The sequence below is a fragment of the Melanerpes formicivorus genome, unplaced genomic scaffold (assembly GCF_026170545.1).
Source record: "Melanerpes formicivorus ecotype bairdi unplaced genomic scaffold, bMelFor1.0.p_v2 SCAF_16, whole genome shotgun sequence".
Taxonomy (NCBI): Eukaryota; Metazoa; Chordata; class Aves; order Piciformes; family Picidae; genus Melanerpes; species Melanerpes formicivorus.
The window spans coordinates 5,308,754-5,329,621 of record NW_027142368.1 but is presented as its reverse complement, the minus strand read 5'-3'; the positions used below and the strand labels follow the sequence as shown (position 1 = coordinate 5,329,621).

At 39.7% G+C, this 20,868-nt stretch overlaps 1 protein-coding gene across 1 annotated transcript in view; it reads left to right on the top strand.

The window, feature by feature from the left end:
- IMMP1L (inner mitochondrial membrane peptidase subunit 1) overlaps positions 1–20,868 on the top strand; it is a 30,545-nt gene that overhangs the window by 5,162 nt on the left and 4,515 nt on the right. The window contains exons 2-5 of the mRNA XM_068147845.1: positions 6,557–6,694; positions 7,471–7,559; positions 8,488–8,614; positions 20,373–20,483. Of these exons, the coding sequence (XP_068003946.1) occupies positions 6,590–6,694; positions 7,471–7,559; positions 8,488–8,614; positions 20,373–20,483 (432 nt within the window). The 5' untranslated portion in view covers positions 6,557–6,589. The remainder of the gene's footprint in view (positions 1–6,556; positions 6,695–7,470; positions 7,560–8,487; positions 8,615–20,372; positions 20,484–20,868) is intronic.

Below are 20,868 nucleotides of genomic sequence, written 5' to 3'. Positions count from 1 at the left end.
TGCATATGCTTTTGTTCTTGCTTAATAGGCTCAGTGTATTTAAAACTGATGAATTTTTATTCATGGATTTGGATGTCTGGGGATTAACTTAGACTGAATATCATTGCACTCATCTATTGATGTTTGGAACTTTTTGTAATACTTGTATCTGTAAGTGAAGAAGAACTTACAGAACTTGTGCTTTATACATGAACCAACTCAGAAATAACCAATACAATTTTAGTGACCAATGAGGAAAAAAAAAATAGATTACAGTTTATTTTAACTGCAGAAATTCACAAATTGTGTAGTTGAATCCATGTGTGTGTTTAGAGCTTTGCAACTAAGAAACAAATTGGAAAAGCCATCAAAATGTTTGTAGAATAATAGTAGTAACAAGCACTTAATTTGTATTTTTCTTCCATTCAGCTAACTTGAAAATGTAAATACTGAGTTCACTTTTGTCTGTGTGTTTCCTGTCTCTTTTTTTCTTAACACATTTTTTGAATTCAGAATATGCATGAGGTATTTCATTAGAAAGTGATGCTCATAACTGGGAGGTAGTGATGAGCATACAGAAAGATAGTTACTTTTGTTATATCTTCTGCCGGTGTTAGAGCTGGTCTTTTTTGGTTTTGTGCTTTTTCAAATGTTTAGGAAGAGGTTTGATTTTGATTTACTGTGTGTGTCAAGATCTCATGCTGTGAGATCTCTGTGTTCATAAACCACTATGGAGTACTCATCAGTGATGGCACACTAATCTGAGACTAACATTGGGGGTAAGATCAAGACACTTTTGTTCCTTTCTAAACAAGGTTGCTGATGGTGTACATAAAATAGGTTGCTTTGTTTGATGTAGAAGGTTCCTGGGGGGTTGTGGGGTGTTTGTTTTATACCAGTAAAGATTCCTCTTCGTAATGACAAATATTTTAAAACTATTTACTCATTAGTGCATGGGGAAATTATTTGTCCCTCTTCTATTCACTGCTTGGAGTAATATTTGCCCAAATTCCATTATATTTCTGGAAGGTGCATCAGTGCTGAGGAGTGCAGGGGACATGTGAGCCATGGACAACTTTAGTTTCTGTAGGATCGTAATTTTGAGAGAAGTGTGAAAATTGGACTTGTAATTTTTTGTTATGTAAATATTCAAAACAAATGCTAATTCTGTCCCCAAAAAAGTGTGGGGTTTGGTTTTGTGTTTTTAAAAAACCTTAAATTTAAGATCAATGCACATATCTTAGAATGTAGTTACTTGGCCCTTGTCACAGGCACAGTGTATTTTTCTCGGTCACCGGGAGAATGACTTCGCTGTCTGTCAGACCTTTGGCGTCTGTCCTAACTTTGACACGGTTACAGGAAACTCTTAAGTGAATATTTCAACATCCCTCAGAGGCTCACACTTGCCACCTACGACCATGCCTTTGCTCAGCATTTGGATTTCACTGCTCAGCAAAGACAAGTGCATAGAGCTACAGAGGAAGATAGAAGTCCTGGAATGCATCTGACCATAAATACAACGTTTTATACGGGGTGGTGGGATTGTTAGGAGTTACTTCCCAAAGGTACACAGAACCAGCGAAAGCTACTTAATGTGTTTTGAAGATTTGTTCATGCTTCTGTAGGTAGTCTCTAGTTGTTTAACACCAGAGGATTGCATTATGTGAATTTGTTTACAGGATTGAGCTCCTTGTCAGCTTTAGAACACTAGATGAAGGAGCACTTGTTGGAGACAAGCTGTCAGTGCCTTGTAGAGTTAATGTGGAAAAAAATCTTCTTCCAGAACATCGCCAAACATTTTCAGATTTGCTAGGCAGAATCCAATGTTTCTTTTAGAGAAAACCAACAGCTAAAAATACAAATGATGTTCTGTCTGACCCCCTGCACAGAAGGACCTTTTGAAAATTTTTCCTTGTTTGGCTTTTGATATTTTGAGATCATCAGCTTATAGTTAAGACTATTTAAAACATCTAATGTTTATGAGATTGTGGGTCTGATATGGAAAGAACCTTTCACAACAAATATAGTATACACCCTTCATTCTTCTAGCACATGTGACATTAATTTCATTTAGACATTTTGAAAGAATATAGGTAATAAATACAAGTATTTAAACAGCCTAGTCAGTGGTTTGGTTGTGTTGTGTGGTTTGGTGTTTTGGTTTTTTTTTTGTCTTAAGGCATAGTAATCTCAGTAAATTTTTGGGAAAGTTATGGGATTACTTGATGTGAAGAAAGCTGTCTGGTTACAAGTGGAGAATGCTATGGGAGGAGTTTGTTAGCTAAGGAAAAACCAATAAACTATCACTAGAAGCAGTGAAAATTCAGAATTAAACATTATATAAAGCAAATGCAACTGGATTTTTTTGTTTATTGTAGTGAAAAATCTATGTAATACTAAGTCAAATAATTTGTTTAGCCACACTTTCATTGGTTATAATGTTGATTTTTGTGTATTGAAAATTTTGGCACCATATGTTAAACAGTCTTACACAGTGCCATTGGTTATCTGGAAATAAATCTGCTCACTGATTTCCTAATTTTATTATGTACATAGTGTAATCCAAGATTACAGCAAACAAGATACTAATTTCTAGACAACCTCTATGCACATTTCCCTCAGAGTGTGATTGTTACAGAAGCAAAGAATACAAAGAGAATATCATTTGTGCTATCCTCACTGGAGCTGTCAATAAAAGATTTAATAGGGGATTTAAGAATCTGGAAATGGCCAACTAATTTATGTGAATCTATTTTAGTTCAGCTAGAAAGACCAAGCTCTGTTTCGCCTGCACTGCATATTGCAGAGCACAGGCTGTCTATAGAAAGCCAGGCGGCTGCATATGGATAGTCCCTTGATATCATTCACTTGCTGTGTAATCTTATTATGCAAAGTTCTAATCTTCACCTAGAATGAATGCCTCTGGGTCAGAATATAGTCATATCAGGGTTTTTGAGGTCATGTTTTGTGATCCTTAGCTTATTCTTCTAAGTGGGGCTGGGATTTAAAGAGTATTCCCCAGACACTAGCAGAGATAGACGGCAAAACCTGCTGCCTTTTTGGAAGACAAGACCAACATGAGGTCCCTGGTAGGATTAAACTTGATTTGTAGCTGTAGGATTTTTTAACAGATGTATTATTGGACAGGGAATAGGGGGCCACCAGCACAGCGAAATTGGATCACGATTGGCATTCTCAGGGAGTCTGCTGGCTGCTAAAACAGCAGCTGCATGTGGATTTGACTTCTTTCAGGTGAAGCGACTTCCAGTCATTTGGAAAGGATGGGATGAAAAGGAACCTTGGTGATAATTTTGATGTCTGCAAGATTTAGTACCAATGTAATGGGATTATCGGTAACACCTTCGCTGCAGAAAAAGCCACCTGGCGCTATAACTGGCAGCAACTGAGAACTAATCCTTTCCCATCTCTTGGATGTCATTCATGAGGCTCAAAGTGATTTCCACCCTGCTAGCTGTGATTAATTTTATAAACAAACAAACAAAAAAAACCAACCAAATGATGAAGGCACACACTAGGTAAGGAAAAGGGAATAGAAGATAATAATAATTACATTTTACATTTTATTTGCAGCAGGGGAGAAACTGCACTTCTTGTGAAAGAAGCAAATTGTATTCTACATGATAAATATGGATATGTAACCTTTTCCTAATTAATCTGTTTCGTATTAAACCAATATCTCTTTTAAGTATAAAACTTTCAGCTACCTACTACATCATAGTTGGTAATACCTGGAAGTAATTACAACAGGTTTTATGCCATTAGTTCTGCAGCAAAGATTTGTATACAACATCCACTAAGTTTTCAAGGGAGCTGTGACTTAATTTATTTGGCTTAATGGTCTTATGTTCTATCTGGTAGAGTTGCCTGCTGGCACTTTATTTTTCTCACATCACACAATTTTAATACAAACTTAGCTGTTTACCTTATGAGCCTACAATAGGGCAATGCTTTTAAAATGCATTGATAAATAGTTCTGAGGAAACAATTACATTTTACTGATGCTTAAGCTGGAGCAATTGTAAAATAAATAATCTGTAGAGTTTTAAAAGAAACTAGAGTTGTTTATTTTTGACTGGGTTTACTCTTACTTCAGCTATACACTTCTATTAAATAAGTTGTTGCCCAAAACTACATGGAAGCTTTCAGGATTGTAGTGTCTAAAAATGAACATTAATGTTAAAACCAAACCTCCTAATCCTCTTAAATTCAACCTATGTGTAATCTAGGTATATATACCTTAATTGAAAATTAACTTTCTTGAGTAGTAATAAAAAGCCTTATGTAAGAGCTAAGATTTTTTTTATTATCATGAACATCTGATAAGTTTGAGCATTTAAAACAAATTATCCTACATTTATAAACTGGCACTGGTGAAATCCATATCTCAGGGGTTAAGAGTTTAAAGACAACTGTGAGACCTCTTCACTCATGTTGTATCATTGTGGTTAGTTTTATGCTTGAAGAGCTCTAGTTGTAAGTGAAGTGCACTCTGAAGCTTGTGTTGCCATGGATAGTCTACAAATCTAGTCCTCCTACTTCTGAGTTACTACTCATGAAACAGGGATGAAAGCTCAGTGTTATTATTGGGAAGTATGTGTCATTCAGACAGACTGGACATTGGTTACAGTGAGTTTCAAACTTATTTTCAGAGACATAATGCAGTTGTTTGTAGTTTAATAAAAAAAAACCCAAAAACATTTCCTCATAAAAGTTGGAATGAGAGGTTTGCATTTTCTCTTAATGAGTCTCTTGTTACGATTTGATTTGGCACAATTAACAACAGCTACTTACTCTGGACAGTGTAACAGTGTTTATGTAATTCCTTTTCACCTGTAATGCCTGAATTCTATACTGTCAGTATCTAAAGCATGGATATGAAATGTGGGCTGGAGTGTTTTTCTGTCTGCATCAACTGAGAAGCAGTGTGCAGGTCCTTTTCTAGCAGGTACTTTCAGAAGTATTGATGATGGACTTCTCACAAAAGATATTTCATGCTAGCTGTGCAACTCCAATTGAGCTGTCACTCTCTCACACTTTCTTTTACCACTTGTAACAGATTTTGGGGGCTTGGGGTTTCTGGCCCTATGTCCTGGGTTAGCGCAGCCTGCTCTCACAAGCTGCCCTCTCTTACTACACAGATGGGAGGGAAGCATAACAAAAAATGCCCTCTGGGTTGTGATAAAGAATTTTACAGGAAATGATACAGTGCACAATTACCTCAGCCTCTGTGCAGAAAAGTGCAGCAAAATGCAGAAGCCAGCAGTAAAACAGTTCCCCCACCCATGCATGCAGAAGCCTGCCCTTTGGAAAAGCCCAACACCCTGGAACTGGAACAGCCTCTTATGTTACAATCTGAACTCCAAGCCCCATGATACTTTGCTTCAGCCAGCACTTTCATTTTGAAGCTGCCATGGCAGCAGCATGGATTGAACATCACCAGATTCAACTCAACCTCTATGACACCCTGAGAGCAAGTACGTCCATGCTTTTCATAGCATAGTGGGCTGAGAAAAGCAAACCACTTCCCTGGCTATCCAGAATAAATTTGCTTATAGTGAAGCTGTTCCAGCTTCTATAGGCTGGCTGTTGCAGGAATTGCATCTAATCGTAAATTTGACTTAACTATTTGGGGAAGGGAGAACAGAGAACTGAGCTATCTAATGCCTATCTCTGCCTGAGAACAGAGCTATCTAATGCCTTATTCAGATCCGCAGGTGTTTTGGTAATGGAAGTCCAGCGAAAGGAAAGCTGCAGAACCTCCAGAATTCCCATCAACAATCTGTTCTTTATCTAGTATAGTCTTACATAGGTCATTCAAAACTCTGTTATCCTTAATTTTGTCTAGATTTCAAGCTTTTTATCATCTGATTGCTGATCAGGTCACTTTTAAAGTCTTGGTGAAGTTTCTGTCAATGTAATTTCAGATAATTTCAGATAGTTTGTTGCTTCTCTGTTCTGCACTTGAGTGTTCAGTTTTAAATACTAGTTAGTTCTTAAAGAAAACCACAGTGAAATACAACTCTATCAACTGTTAGTTAATAAATAACTTTAAATGAGATAAAGTATGGTGTCCACTCAGGAAGCGAAAGCCAGCACTTAAAGCTATGATGGTGGCTTTCCAGAATCTCTTCAGCTAAACCTACTGGAGGGGGTGATGTCCTTGTAACTATTGCAGATACTTAGACATGTGGCAGGAAAGCCTGTCTGCTGTGTTGAGTAAAAGAAGCCCAGCTGAGTCAGCAGAGAGCACTGACACCATTTCCCCCCATTATTTTCTCTAGTCTGGCAAAGTTTTGTTTAATTTCAGCTCCTACCCAACTGAATCACTCTACTAAGGTGCTGAGATGGGTCCACTGATTGTAGACATGGACTTCTTGATGGCATTTGAGGTTAAACTATATTTGTCTCCTCAGATACATCTGATTATTTGTTGATCTTATTCACTGATTAAAAAAAAACCAAACAACTGCCCTTCACTTGTTAGATAGACAAGATACTTTTGTAGATGTGAGGCTGTTTGTTACCAAATAAATGATGTTGTTCTGTTTTACTGTAGACCAGAACCAGCTGAAGGACGTAACACTGTGCCATGCTTCGCGATGTCCTAGGAAAAACCTTTCGCTTTCTCGGGTACACTGTGCAGTATGGCTGCATAGCACATTGTGCCTTTGAGTACCTTGGAGGAATTGTTGTGGTAACTTTTCATTTTCGTGACATTTAAAAGAAAATAAAGCTGTAATACTGAAATTGTTGTATGTGATAATGCCAATACTTCAGACTTCTCCATTTTCTTTAGAGCTTTTCCCCTGTGTGTTTAGTAGGTGCCCCCTTTTTTTGGAAGTGGGTCCAGCTTTATGAAAGTTATTTCTACTTGAGGCTTTCATAATTTTTGCTAATTTATTGCTTGAGACAGCACTGAAGCAAATGGGAAACTCCTGTTGAGCATTTTGGAGAGAGTGCATTCTTCCAGAAAGCCTGGAGTCACTAATAATTCTGTGGGAAATGCTCCTGTTTCCAGCTGTGGGACTTCTGGATGTTTTATGCCCCCTCCTTCCCAGATTCTAAACCCAGCAGACACTGCTGCTGGACTTGAAGTTTGCCAGTGAGCTGCTCATGCCACTCTGTGATGCCTCTTTTACAGAGGTTGAAGAAGGGGGTAAGGCCCCAGAGCCAAAGTGCTGCTCCTAGTAATTTCCTGAAGATTCACTTCCTGCTGAAGTGAATCTGCAGGGGCTTGTAGCACCCAGCATAGTTTAGGACCAATCCTGAGCAAATAGAGAGTGGTGACAGTTAGAGGTGCTCTGGAGGCTGTAATGTGTCAGGTGTTCCTTGGAGGAGCTCACTTTTTCAGTTGTTCTTTACATTAAACCTTTTCCTAAGTTATTAGCGAGTAATTTGTCTGTTAATGCACTTAGATAAAATGAACTGGAAATAGTAATTTTTTTTTTCTCATTTATTTTTAATTTGCAGTGTTCTGGACCTTCAATGGAACCAACCATTCAAAATTCTGATATTGTCTTTTCGGAGAACCTTAGCCGCCACTTTTATTGCATTCGAAAGTATGCTCCTTTGTTGGGACTAGGTTTTACATTCCGTTTGCCCAAGTGTGTCAATAACTACATTCTAGCTGCCCTTTTACTTTTCATACGTTCTTCTGCCTCTGAATTGTACTTTTTCATAAATCTCCTCTCTTCATGTCTGATGGAAGTTAATCAGCACACCTAGCCCATTGAACAATGTGTCAGAATTAATTTAGAACTCTGTCACTTACACATAGTGTCTGTGTCCTGTTACAGCTTTGTCCAAGAATGGGAAAAATTCCCCTCCTTCCCCTCCCCCCTTTCATTTTTCCCCCTCCGAAAACATTTCTGTTGGGAGAATGTTACTTTTTGAGGGAGTTTTGTCTTACTTGAAAACCAAGGTGTGGGTATTGCTGTGCTCAGATAGGTTGTTAGGAAGATGACCACGTGGTCTAAGTACCATTCATCAAATGTTATTTTATTACTGTACTGTAGAGCACAGTAGGCTCATAGCCCTCACTCACTGTGGTCTGTTTCACTGTATGATCTGATGTGTATAATCAGGATGCAAAAGTAATATAAGATCCTATCAAACTCAGACTTTTGAAGTTCCATTTGAAGAATTATGTTTGCTCAGTAACATTTAGGAACAGGGAGCCTGTTGTGTGCAGTATTTATGCAGCAACGGGATGAAGTTAAATTCATCACAGCATTGTCAGTTAAAAGGTCATCTTAAATACTTCATAAATGATCTAAATAACAAAGAATATCTCCCAATGTACTTTAAAAACTATGTGTAGAATTACCCCAAGTAATTGAGGAAACCAAAATTGTGGACAAGAATTTTCAGGCAACAAGAAAGTGTCTTTAGTATACATGAATATTTTGGGGGGGTATGCATTGATGCACACTATTTGGCCAAATAGCTTGTACTTAGTATTCTTCTGTTTCTGTTTTTCCCTCTCAGAGGAGATATTGTAATTGTGAAAAGCCCAAATGACCCCAAATCAAATATCTGTAAAAGAGTAATTGGCTTGGAAGGGGATAAAGTCTGCACAAGCAACCCTTCAGATTTTCTTAAGAGTCACAGCTATGTAAGTATTAGAGTTTCTTGCTTTGTAAATGAATGGTTACTTAAGTAGGCCTCATAGTCTGCAGGGGATTGCAATATTTGAGTATCATAAAGTATTGTGTTCATAAATTATTCTTTTTTCTTGTGTATGTACAGTAAAATGTAACTTGTAAACTCTGTTTATGGCAAGCTGTCTCTTTCTCAGTGTCTTTTGTCTCCCCATGAAGTATAGTCAAGATATTTTTGCTCTGCCCATTGCTTAAGTTTTCTTCCCTGGAATAATCCTCTGAAATTCTCTGCATAAGGTGCAGTACAGATAGAAGACTCCAGGGCTTGGTCTTAAGTCAAAACTCTTTCTGTATTTTAAACACCAAGAAGTGAAAAGTTTGTCACTGCAATAGCTTTGAGGATTTTACTTTCAAAATTCTACTTTAGTGTATCTCTACATTTCAGTGTAACAATATTTTAATTCTCTGAGTAGGGCCTGAAAAGCAGCAATTTTCTGAAGTTGTCCCTTGGACAGGGAACGAGATGAAATGACAAGGAAGACATATTCTTGATGCTCACTTGTCCTTATGCAGATAGACTTAAACAGAAGTTTGGAAACATTTGTGATAGAATGTTTTCAGCAACTTCTTTTTATGCTATCATTAGAAAAATCATGATCACAGAAAAAGGTAGCTTGATATTCCCCATAACCAAGCCTGACCGTTAGAATAGAATAGAATTAACCAGGTTGGAAGAGACCTGTGAGATCAAGTCCAACCCATCATCCAACACCATCTAATCAACTAAACCATGGCACCAAGCACCCCATCAAGTCTCTTCCTAAACACCTCCAGTGATGGTGATTCCACCATCTCCCTGGGTAGCCCATTCCGATGGCCAGTCACTCTCTCTATGAAGAACTTCTTCCTAACATCCAGCCTAAACCTCCCTTGGCACAGCTTGAGACTGTGTCCTCTTGTTCTGGTGCTGGTTGCCTGGGAGAAGAGACCAACCCCCACCTGGCTACAGCCTCCCTTCAGGTAGTTGTAGAGAGCAATAAGGTCTCCCCTGAGCCTCCTCTTCTCCAGGCTAAGCAACCCTAGCTCGCTCAATCTCTCCTCATAGGGCTTGTGCTCCAAACCCCTCACCAACTTTGTTGCTCTTCTCTGGACACGTTCCATAACTCACCATCTTTCCTTAACTGAAGGCTAGACACAGTACTCAAGGTGTGGCCCAAACAGTGCTGAGTATAGGGGCAGAATGACTTCCCTGCTCCTGCTGGCCACACCGTTCCTGATACAGGCCAGGATGCCGTTGGCCTTTTTGGCCACCTGAGCACACTGCTGGCTCATGTTCAACCTACTATCAACCAGTACCCCCAGGTCCCTTTCTGTCTGGCTGTTCTCCAGCCACTCTGACCCCAGCCTGTACTTCTGTTCAGCACCTTGTGGAGACATCAGATTTTGCACAAGTGTTCTGAGCCTTACCAAAAAAAAGAGAGAGATATAGATAGATACTGCCTTTTCATAGACACTTCATCTTCTCAAGTTGAGTAAGAAGAATTAGCACATGGCCTGTAGCTAAAGTCTTGTGATGGGAAGGTAGAGAATTTGATGGAATACTCCTTACAGCCAGCTACAGTTTGTGATGGTTAAATCCTTTAGGAGGTTGGTTACTACAGAGACATTCAGCTTCAACAGTGTGCCTTCAGGGACTGGTGATTCATTTGTATGAAGTGGATGTTGCACTTGCTAAATTCAAGGCAGAAATCTTTGTCCACATTTTGGTGTCTGGATTTTAGGACCAGAAAGGAAAGAATTAATACCCTGTTTTGAGGGCTTGAATTTGGTGTTTATTCCACTTTGGCACTGAGGCAATATGCTTCAGGCACCTGCCTCTAATCTGCCCTTCTGACCAAGAGCCAATGCCACTGGAGCTTCTGTTTCACTTCTGTTACTCATGGACAGGACGAAGGACCTCACTGTCTGTTAAACTCTGAAGGGGAGGACAGAGCACTTAGTATTTCCAGAAATCTAATTGTGTTACTGTTTGGCCAAGGAAGAAACCTAAAATAACCTGGGGGGAAAAAAAAAGATGGTGTTTGCTAGCTGATGATCTAGGTGTTCTGAGTCAGCCAGTTACTGGAGATGTCAGAATAATGGCAGTAAAACATGTTTAACACAGCTGAGAGTGAAACCACATCTGAGCAGCTGCTTCTTTTGCCACCCAAAAAGGAAATACTTAGAGTCATGTTAGTAGGAATTGTGTTTAGTCTGCACAGATTGGTGGCATATTTTACAGATTTTTAAGCAAGGGATTTTTGTGCTTAGATTCACTGTCACACATGACATGATTCTTACTCTGAAGCCTGGGTTCTGATTTGGTTTTGTGCTCAGTGATGGTGTTTATAGATATTTAAGTGTATTTAATAAACATTTAAGAATGCATAACTGTTAGGATTTTAGAAGCAATGTGGTATGAACCTAAAAATTAGAAAGGTAATCAACTAATTTTTAATAATGTGATGTTCAGACCTAGTTTCAATTAGAAATATTGAAAATTATTCCATTATTAAAATGGTTTTGCTAATTAATTAACTGCCAGATCTAAGTAATGGAAGTTAATGAAGAATTTACACAATCACAGTAAACCCCTGAAATGATCTTTAAAGAAACAACCCCAAAGGGTTAATGTTCATATTTAGGTTTTGGTTTCCTGGTTTTAAAAGTCTTAATACAGAATCCAGTTTTATAATTCAGATTGAGTAGCCTATTGTTTTATTTGAATTTGTTTTAATGCCATTTACTTTAGCCTTAATTTCTTTAGTACCATATGTTCTTGCCTTGCAGCTCCTATTTACAAATTGAAAAAGTGAGGGGTAAATCATCAGATTCAAACAGCTTGTGTGTGTCATAAACCACCAATATGCTAAAGCCTTTGTGTCACTTAAACAAAAGTAGTACCTAATAATGTCACTTAATACAGCTAGAGTCTGTAAATAAGGAACTGCCTTTTGCAAGTCACAGCGATAAAAAGCTGAGATACGAATCCATATCTCAGCAACACTCTGCTGGTAATCAATCACAACACACCTCTAATGCTGTGAGGCTAGCTGATGTGGAGGAAGTATGTTTACCTTGTGCTAAAAGGAGGTTCATTGCGGAGATGGCATCTCTTCATCCTGTGGTTAACTCCAGAGCTAACATGATTCCAGAGATAATGCATTTTCCTGTGTTTGTGGACCAGAGAAGTGGTCCTGTGCAGCGTTATTAACACTTACACAGGCCTTGTCAACGGCAGTAGGAATATTGTGTGGGTACTAAGAGTAACACAATGCTAAACAACACACTGTCTTAATCACTAGACAGTACTACAGGTTTTGGATGCACAAAGTAAGACACTGAAAGGTGGTTTGATATTTCAGAGTGTTCAATACCATAGGACAGTCTCTTTAAAATATCCTAAGCAGCAATTCAAAATAAAGTTCTCCCAACACTGGTTCTTTTCCCTTTGTCTTTAGTATCTTAACTGGTTTATACTCATGGTTTAGTATTTCAGTAATCTAAGATTTAATAGTTTTCAATCAGGAGAAAGGAAATATCTTACTCTTTCTTCTCTTCCTTAGGTCCAGTGTTTTAGAACCTTGAGAGAAAAAGCTATGCCATAATTTTAAGCAGCAGCTATGCTAAATGTCTGGCAGGAAAGCAGAATTGATTTGGTGTATTTGTTCAGTTTGCAGACCCCTTTATATCATAGTACTGAGAGTTCAGACTAGAGCTAACCTTAACTTTTTGAAAGGTAATTTTACATCAAAATCCTGATTCATCAAAACAAAATTATTCACGGGGAAAGAAACACAAAGACTTTTATTAATCTCCTTCTCAATGTTTCCAGTTTCTTCTCCTCAAGTGGACTATTCTTTTTACCTTTGCCTTTATCTAGTTTTGGTTTTGATATTTCAAGAACATACCAGTAGCATGAGTTGACACAACAGCACTGGTACTGTTCACCACAGCTTATCCTCATGCCTAAGGGGTCAGGGAGGTGAGTGGGCGGACCTGGGCATGTGTGCACCACAGCTAACCACAGGACAGAATTGAGGGGCTCAGCTCAAATGCAGCTCCTGAATTAGTTTCCACCAAAGTGTCTTGCATCTTTTGCTTAAACAGCTCATCTCACCCTCACAATCTGAACCAAGAGGAGATGGCTTCACCTTATCAGCTGGGCATGAGTGCAGGCCAGCTGCTCTGGCTTTAGGGAGAGTACTGCCTGGCTCTGACATGTTGCTCTGGTTCTTCTGTTCAGGCAATTAATTTCTGAAGGAAAACCGTAACAAAATCTTGTTGATTTGAGAAGTTATTTCAAGATCACTCATTTCTGAAATTACAGCACTAGATGCTTTTTTCAGTTTGGAATACAGTCTTGGTTCTACTGGCCACATCAGTTTGAAGTGTCAAGATTTTATGATTCCGTTGTTGTTATTCCTCTGCTCCAAGCTCAACAACAACTTCCAGGAAGCTGTTCAGGATGATGAAAACAATTAGTGAAGGACTCACTGAAGACTTTGAATACAACTTCTAGTCTGTCTGTATCAGCTTCACATCTGAATGAAGGATCTATGTAATTGTTTTTTGCTCCTCTGTATGTACTAGCTGAGGTTCAGTTCACTCCTGATGGAGCTGCCAGACAATACTTTGAAGATTCCTTAACCCTTTTCAGAGTATTTAATGACCACTGTTGCTTCCAGGCTTATTAGCTAGATCACTGTGTACAGTTATGCCTTTGTCCAGGGCATACCAGTGATGGCAGTGGGTTTTGTATTTTAACCTGTGAGTTCCAGATGGGGTTTGACTCTTTAGGTGCTTTTGTTCTCAAACCTGCATGTTAGGGTGACTGTTATATCATCTGTTTTCTGGAGAAGGATCAGATCCTTAATGATTGCTGTGAGAAAAGCCCATGCAAAGTGCTAAGTAATCGCTCCTAGATTGTAATCAATATTTTCTTGCAAAATATTGATCTTCTTACTACTGTTAGGCTTCTTGATTTATAGGACTACTGCATCACAGAAATACTCTGAGTGTCTTTTCAGGAGGTCCTAAATGAAGCTAGGAGGAGCCAATGAACATCTATAAAATATGAACATTTCAAACCTGTGGCAAATTAAAAACCTTAGTGAATGCTCTCACAGTATTGTAACAGCTTCCCCAAGTATTTATTAAAGAACAAGGCTCAGGTGGTATGTTTGCTTGATAAAGACCCTAATAACACCTTAGTTTGTATCTAGTATGTGAATTGACATTGCTGCCATTGAAGGTGGTTTTGATTTTGATACTGGTTAATAATTCATTTTCAAACTTAAAGGCAGATAAGTCTTCCTAGAGAATCATAGATTCAGAGAAGGGTTTGGGTTGGAACTCCAAAGGTCATCTAGTCCAACCCCACTGCAGTCAGCAGGGGCATGCTCCACTAAATCAAGTTGCTCAGAGCCTTGTCAAGCCCAACCTTGAAGATCTCCAGGGATGGAGCCTCAACAGGCAATGTATTCCAGTGTTCCACCACCCTCATGGTGCAGAACTTGTTTGTAACATCCAACCCAAACCTACTCTTCTCTAATTTCAAACCATTTCCCCTCTTCTATCACTGCAGGCCTTTGGAAACAGTCCCTCTGCAGCCTTCTGGAAGGCCACTCTAAGGTCTCCCTGGAGCTTTCTCTTCTCCAGGCTGAACACCCCCAGCTTCCTTAGCCTATCCTTGAAGGAGAGGTATTCCAGATCTCTGATACCTTTGTGGCCCTCTTCTGGACCTGCACCATCAGGTTCATGTCCTTCCTGTGTTGAGGGCTCTGCTCTCGAGCTAGATGCAGTACTCCAGGTGAGGTCTCACCAAAGTAGAGCAGAAGGGCAGCATCACCTCTCTCCATTTCCTGGCCATGCTTCTTTTGATGCAGCTTAAACTTCAATGAATAAAAGGGAAATGCTAAGCTGCTTGGAAGTTCCTATGAATTTAAGGTGAATTCGTTATCTAGTCCTCTTTTAAGAAGTATTAAACTCCAGGTAATTCAGCCTTTTTAAGTGATGCTTAGAAGATGTTGATTTAAGATCTGCTGTACTGCTAAGGTTCCAGTGTGGTTGCTGCCATTTTGTAGTGTTGCTTGTTTTTTTTTGCCAGCATGAAAAAAGAAATTGAAAAGCTTATGCAAATTTTGAAAATATTGAACTAATTAATGTTGCTGGGGTTTATACAGATGGAAACCTTAATGTGAGCCACATTTCTGATAAGCCCACTGAGATGGTGCCCAGAGCAACTGGATCATTAAAAAGCAGTATCTGTTAAGCATTACTCACTCTTGGTTCTGAATTAATAACTAAAGGATTAAGGACCAGTGATGTGAGGCTTTAAGTACAGAGTGATAAAACAAATTCCTGCATTTCTGTGGTGTATATTTTATCCTAACTGGATGCAATTTACTTAAATAAGGCAATTTAATCAGTATTTAGTAAATTTGTCATTTGATAGGGTAGATTTTTTTCATCATATTTCACTTTAATCAAGAAAGGTAACACCTGTGGTTTATTCACAAAAGCTTCTTTTGTTAAATGAACACCCGCAGGCCATGAAGCAATTACATTTGTTGCTTGTACCAAAGTAGCAGGCACTTAAATAGACCTTAGAAGGGTTAGATGAGAACTTGCAGACTTTATTCTTTTGTCCAGCACTGAGATTAGTTCTTATCATAGCTCAAGAAGGAAGCCTCTGAACTGAAAAGATGAGAATGATTTAAGGTTCTCCTTAAGTTTGAAACTTTGATATCGCTGGAGGTGATGTGAATACCTGTGACCTTACAAAAGTTCAGACTTCACCTACTCCCAGCTGATTGGACATGCTGATGTTCTTTGACAAACAGACTGCTTGGAATTCCAAAGGGAGAGACTGCAAGAGATTCATGTTTATAACTCTCCACTTACTAAAAACGCCTGTTTCTCCATCTTCGGTACCTCCCCTTCCCAAGCCCCTCAAAATCACAAGCCAAAGAAAAGCCCCCATCAAAACAAAGCCACTAATCCAAATCACCAAAGCTTCTTTTCATTGACTTGGGTTTGGGGGCATTTCAGAAGCAGGTAATTTAATCTGTTAATCTTATTTGCAGTATATTCATTTTCTGGTGTGCTTGTTTACACAGCACAGGCAGCTCAACTCTTGAAGTTAGTGAGGTTACTTATGTTTGGTGTCATGGAAAAGGACCAATAGAATATAATTCTTTGTTGATGCCCTCACCATTACATAAATGAATGTTTTATGCTACTAAGTGTGCATCAAATACTTGACATGTACTTCAGTGTTGCCATTTTAACTATACCATTACATAAATGGCAACAGCCCTGCACATTTAACCACTGTGTCGTGGTGAACGATGCTTATTTGTCAGAGCTGAAACAGAATTAGCTACTTCTACAAACTGGGTTGTTCCAAGTGATAACCTTGCTCTTCTGGTCTATCTCTATCTGTACTAGAGCCCTCAGAGCCTTGGAAGGGAGAAGGGGGAAGAGTCATGTGTCTGATCAGTGTCCTGTATTCTCATGCATATAAGCTATACACCTCAGCTAACTGGTTCTGCCTGGGAACTGGCATGCTTTGGGAATAAATCCCCAGATAATCAGAGGCACAAGGGTTGCTGAGGCAGAGAGCAGCCTGCAGACAATCAGAGGCAGCATGTTCCTGCATGAACCTGCACTGCAGTGGAATTGCTGGGTTTGTACGTAACCCACTAGTTATGTGACAGTTCAGTGGTGAGACCTCAACATCTTTATTCTGGCCTACGTGTGAGGGAGAGCTGAAGTGCTGCCTAGCCCAGGGGAAATGCACTTGTCAGTATTTTTGGTATTCAGTCTTCCTGTGTGTGGTAATGCTGTCATTTCAGTTGTGCTTACTTAGTTCATTTTGTCCAGGAGTTCCATGGCCTGTTGATACCAAAATTCAGCACTCTGAATTATCAAGCCAAGTGGTTTTCCCATTGCCTTGGGGTTTTTGGCAGTAGCAGCCTATTGGTTTGCAAATACAAGCTTTCAATACTTGCTTGGTCTTTTTTCCCCCCCTTTGATTAAAAATGTTGCCAGCTACTGTGCTTGTGTAGCTTTGAAGCCTTTCAGATTGGGTCCCAATGCTGCAGAGGTTGATACTTGAAGTCAGCTTTCTTCAGTGTGAGTAATCCCACTGGAATCAGTGATGTGGTCTAGAAATAGCTTGGTGCATAAACCCTTGAGGTATTCTGGCTTTAGCCTTTATTCCCAAGGGGTGTAAACAACTTCTTTTTTTTTATTTAATTAATGATTACAGCCTGTCACTGGCATTTGGTTTTGCATTTTCACGTGGTTTTTATTGCTTGGCTTAATTCTAGGTTGTAGTGAAGTGCCTAGATGATGGACAGGCACCACACAAAGGTATTCCACTGTACTCAGCACTGGTTAGGCCACACCTTGAGTCCTGTGTCCAGTTCTGGGCCCCTCAATTTAAGAAGGACATTGAGACTCTTGAATGTGTCCAGAGAAGGGCAACGAGGCTGGGGAGAGGCCTTGAGCACAAGCACTATGAGGAGAGGCTGAGGGAGCTGGGGTTGTTTAGCCTGGAGAAGAGGAGGCTCAGGGGAGACCTTATGGCTGTCTACAACTACCTGAAGGGAGGTTGTAGCCAGGAGGGGGCTGGTCTCTTCTTGCAGGCATCTGCACCAGAACAAGAGGACACAGTCTCAAGCTGTGCCAGGGGAAGTTTAGGCTTGAGGTGAGGAGAAAGTTCTTCACAGAGAGAGTTGTTAGCCATTGGAATGTGCTGCCCAGGGAGGTGGTGGAGTCACCGTTCCCTGGAGGTGTTCAAGAGGGGATTGGGCGTGGCACTTGATACCATGATTTAGTAGTCATGAGGTCTTGGGTGACAGGTTGGACTTGATGATCTTTGAGGTCTTTTCCAACCTTATTGATTCTATGATTATCTCTAGGTGAATCATACATGTGACAGTACTCTGAACAACCAATTTAGAGGTACTGTCCTGTCATACCTTCCGTGGAGAACTATAAAAGTTACCATAAGTGGTGAATTTCAGGTACAGGTATGCACTTTATTGCAAATATGCTGTAATGCAAACTAGGAACATCTTGTCTTGGCAAGTAACTGTTAGTTGTATTAGAAGTAGTAAGTGATATAGCACTTTATTTTTTCTACTTTTGGAGCATGAAAGAAATATTGGAAGGTCTGGAAGTGTTTGGATATCCTACAAGTGGGTCCTTATTTCATACAGTAACAACTGAGCTTCATCTTCTGCCTGTGATCTGATGACAGTAAGAAATCATAGGAACCAGTAGAGTAGAAGGTGTATTTGCTGGGATCATCTTTCTAACTGACAGTTGTTTGCTGCATGATTTGTAATTCTGGTAGATGCTGGACAGGAGAGTTTGCACCAGAAAAGTCAGAACTCTGCTTTGCATTGTAGTTCACACCTGAGAGAGTCATGGAAGGTGTTGGCACGGTGAGTGCTTTAGCAGGGTACACTGCAAGTAAGTGAAGATAAACATCCAACTAACCTAATAATTGCTGCTGCTGAGTAGGAGGAGGGCAAAATTCATCTGGCCAAAACCAACTGGCTTTCCCAGGGAAGCTGCTGCACGCACCTGCCCACAGATGGCAGACAAGCTGAATATGGAATTCCTGCACTGAAGGACTTAAGAGAACAAGAAGTAAAGAATTCAACAGAACTAGCAGATCAGTTTAAACTAAATGAAGTGGCACTCTGTTACACAGGAGACTGTGGAAGAAAACAGTGCCAGCAGGATTCAAAAGGTTTTTAACATACAGCTGGTCTGCAGCTGCATGTATTCTCTAGTGCTGACGCAGGGATGCGTGCCCTCTGGCACATGTAAGGCACCTGTCCAGGACACCACAGATATGCAGGGGGTGGCTGGGAGAAGATGGACAGGCTCAGAGATGCTTTCTATGAAGAGTACCTGTATTTACCACTGTCGGAGACAACCTATTGGTTCTTAACCTGTAGCTTACATGTTTGCCACAGCTCAACAAAGGGACTGTTGGGTGGCATGGGATCCTCAGGGCCTGCTCTGGTAAGGGGCAGGCAGGAGCATGACTCAGCAAAAGCCTAGAAGGATTCTTTAAAGACAAGTTCCCCTGTACTTACTGGTTACCTAGCCAGATATCTGTAAGTACCAGCAATTATACTTCAACTGAAATGTTTATCAGGGTCACCTGGTTTATTCTTAGTGATGTACATCCAGACTTTACTGCTAGGGTGGTATTTTATTTTGGTCACTCTGTTATAGTTGAACACTGTATATGCAGACTGTTGTATTTATGAGTCCACTTGGCTTTAAAACATCAGTGGTGTTTATACTGCTCAAACTTCTGAGTTTCATTTGAAATTGGGAAGTTTTGCTTCTATATCATCTTTTTTTTTTCCCTTCCTGAATGGTGGGTGTAGTTTCACAGAATTGTCAGGTTTGGAAGGGACCTCAAGGAATATCTACTTCCAACCCCCCTCCCATGGGCAGGGACGCTTTCCACTAGATCAAGTTGTCCAGAACCACATCCAGCCTGGCCTTAAAAACCTCCAGGGATGGGGCTTCCATCACCTCTGGGCAACCTGGTCCAGTGTCTCACCACCTTTATGCTGAAGTACTTCTTCCTAATGTCTAATCTACCCTCCTCTAGTTCCATTCTCCTTACAGTTATCACTACCCAACATCCTATAAAGTCCCTCGGCAGCCTTCTTGTTTCAAGTACATGCTTGCTGTCAGAAAAATGTCTGTTATGTTAAATATTACCTAGATTGAGAATATGTTGCTACTTGTTTTCAGCCTAGTTTAGAATTTTGGAAACTTAGAACAGCTTAGAAGAGCATTAAGTGTTTTATTTGGTAACTTCTAAAGAGTTCTTTATATCTGGAATCGATTTAGAAAAACAAATAATAATCAAAGTAGTATTGTATCTTCCAAACAGAAGGCTTAGTTTATGACTTAAGAGTTGCAACTTTTTCATGCTATGAAAGCTTTATACTCCAGGTAACTAACACAGCTATGTTGCTGTTCCTCGTTTTGCCATTGAGCCAGTGAGTGCCATGAATCTATGGTATGCAATATAGTGGATGCATAATACATATAAGCAATGAAAGGTCTTTGTCATATAGTATAAGGTCACCATCATTAATTTTCAAATTATAAAAAGGGATTTGCTGTTTTGTGATCATCATTATTGCAATATAATGTGTTGTGGATTCTGCCTGCACATAGAATGAACCGTGATCTTAATTAGAACTTTGACAAGCCTACTCCGATAAAATGATGAGATTATTCGTAATTGATGTCACAATCAATTACCAGCTAGTTCATCAGGAATCTACTAACAGGTCTAGCCTTGGTGCTGGCCCCAGGATGTTGATGAGTGTGTGGCTGCCCTGTTCATGCTGTTACTGCGACAGGAGGGCAGATTTTCAGTCAACATCCTAATGACCTCTTTTGAAGTCTATTAAATTAATGACCCTGTCACATTGGTCTAACCTCTTACATCTCCATTTTGGATTTTTTGTTGCAAACCATTGCTTTTTTGAGCACATGATAGAACAGATACTTTGGAGCACTCCTCCTCATCCCTCCAAACTTGGCACTGTGTCTTACTAGATTCAAGAAAAAATTAGTTCATTATACAATCATGAAATAAGAAAAGCGTATCATAAGGCAAACTATGCTTAGTGCCATTCCATCCTATTTTTACATTTCAATTTTGCTTAATCACAGGTGCCTAAAGGACATGTCTGGTTAGAAGGTGATAATCTTAGGAATTCTACAGATTCCAGGTGCTATGGACCTGTTCCTTATGGACTGATAAGAGGACGCATTTGTTTTAAGGTAGATGTACTTCTGCTGCCTAAAAATGCTTGAATTGATACAGTTTTCATGCCTGGCTGTTAGGTATTAAAACTCACCTCCTTAACTGTGTGGCCAAAGCAAATCCCAAGAAAGCTTGAACACACCAGCCACTTCCAAAAGGATAATCGGACAGTGGTGGGGTTGGGTTGTTTTGTGGGGTTTTTTTTGGGTTGGTTGGTTGTTTTTGATTGAAGAGAACTTGTTTTGCACTCTTTGAGCAGCCACTGTCTCTGGAAATTGAATTATTTTGCAAGCAACTTGAAACCTACTAACTCCACAAACATATACCACCCCCCCTACTGCAGAGATAGACATTTCATCCTTAATTTGCTTCTTCCCTCTGCAAAAGGGTAGACAAGGGCAG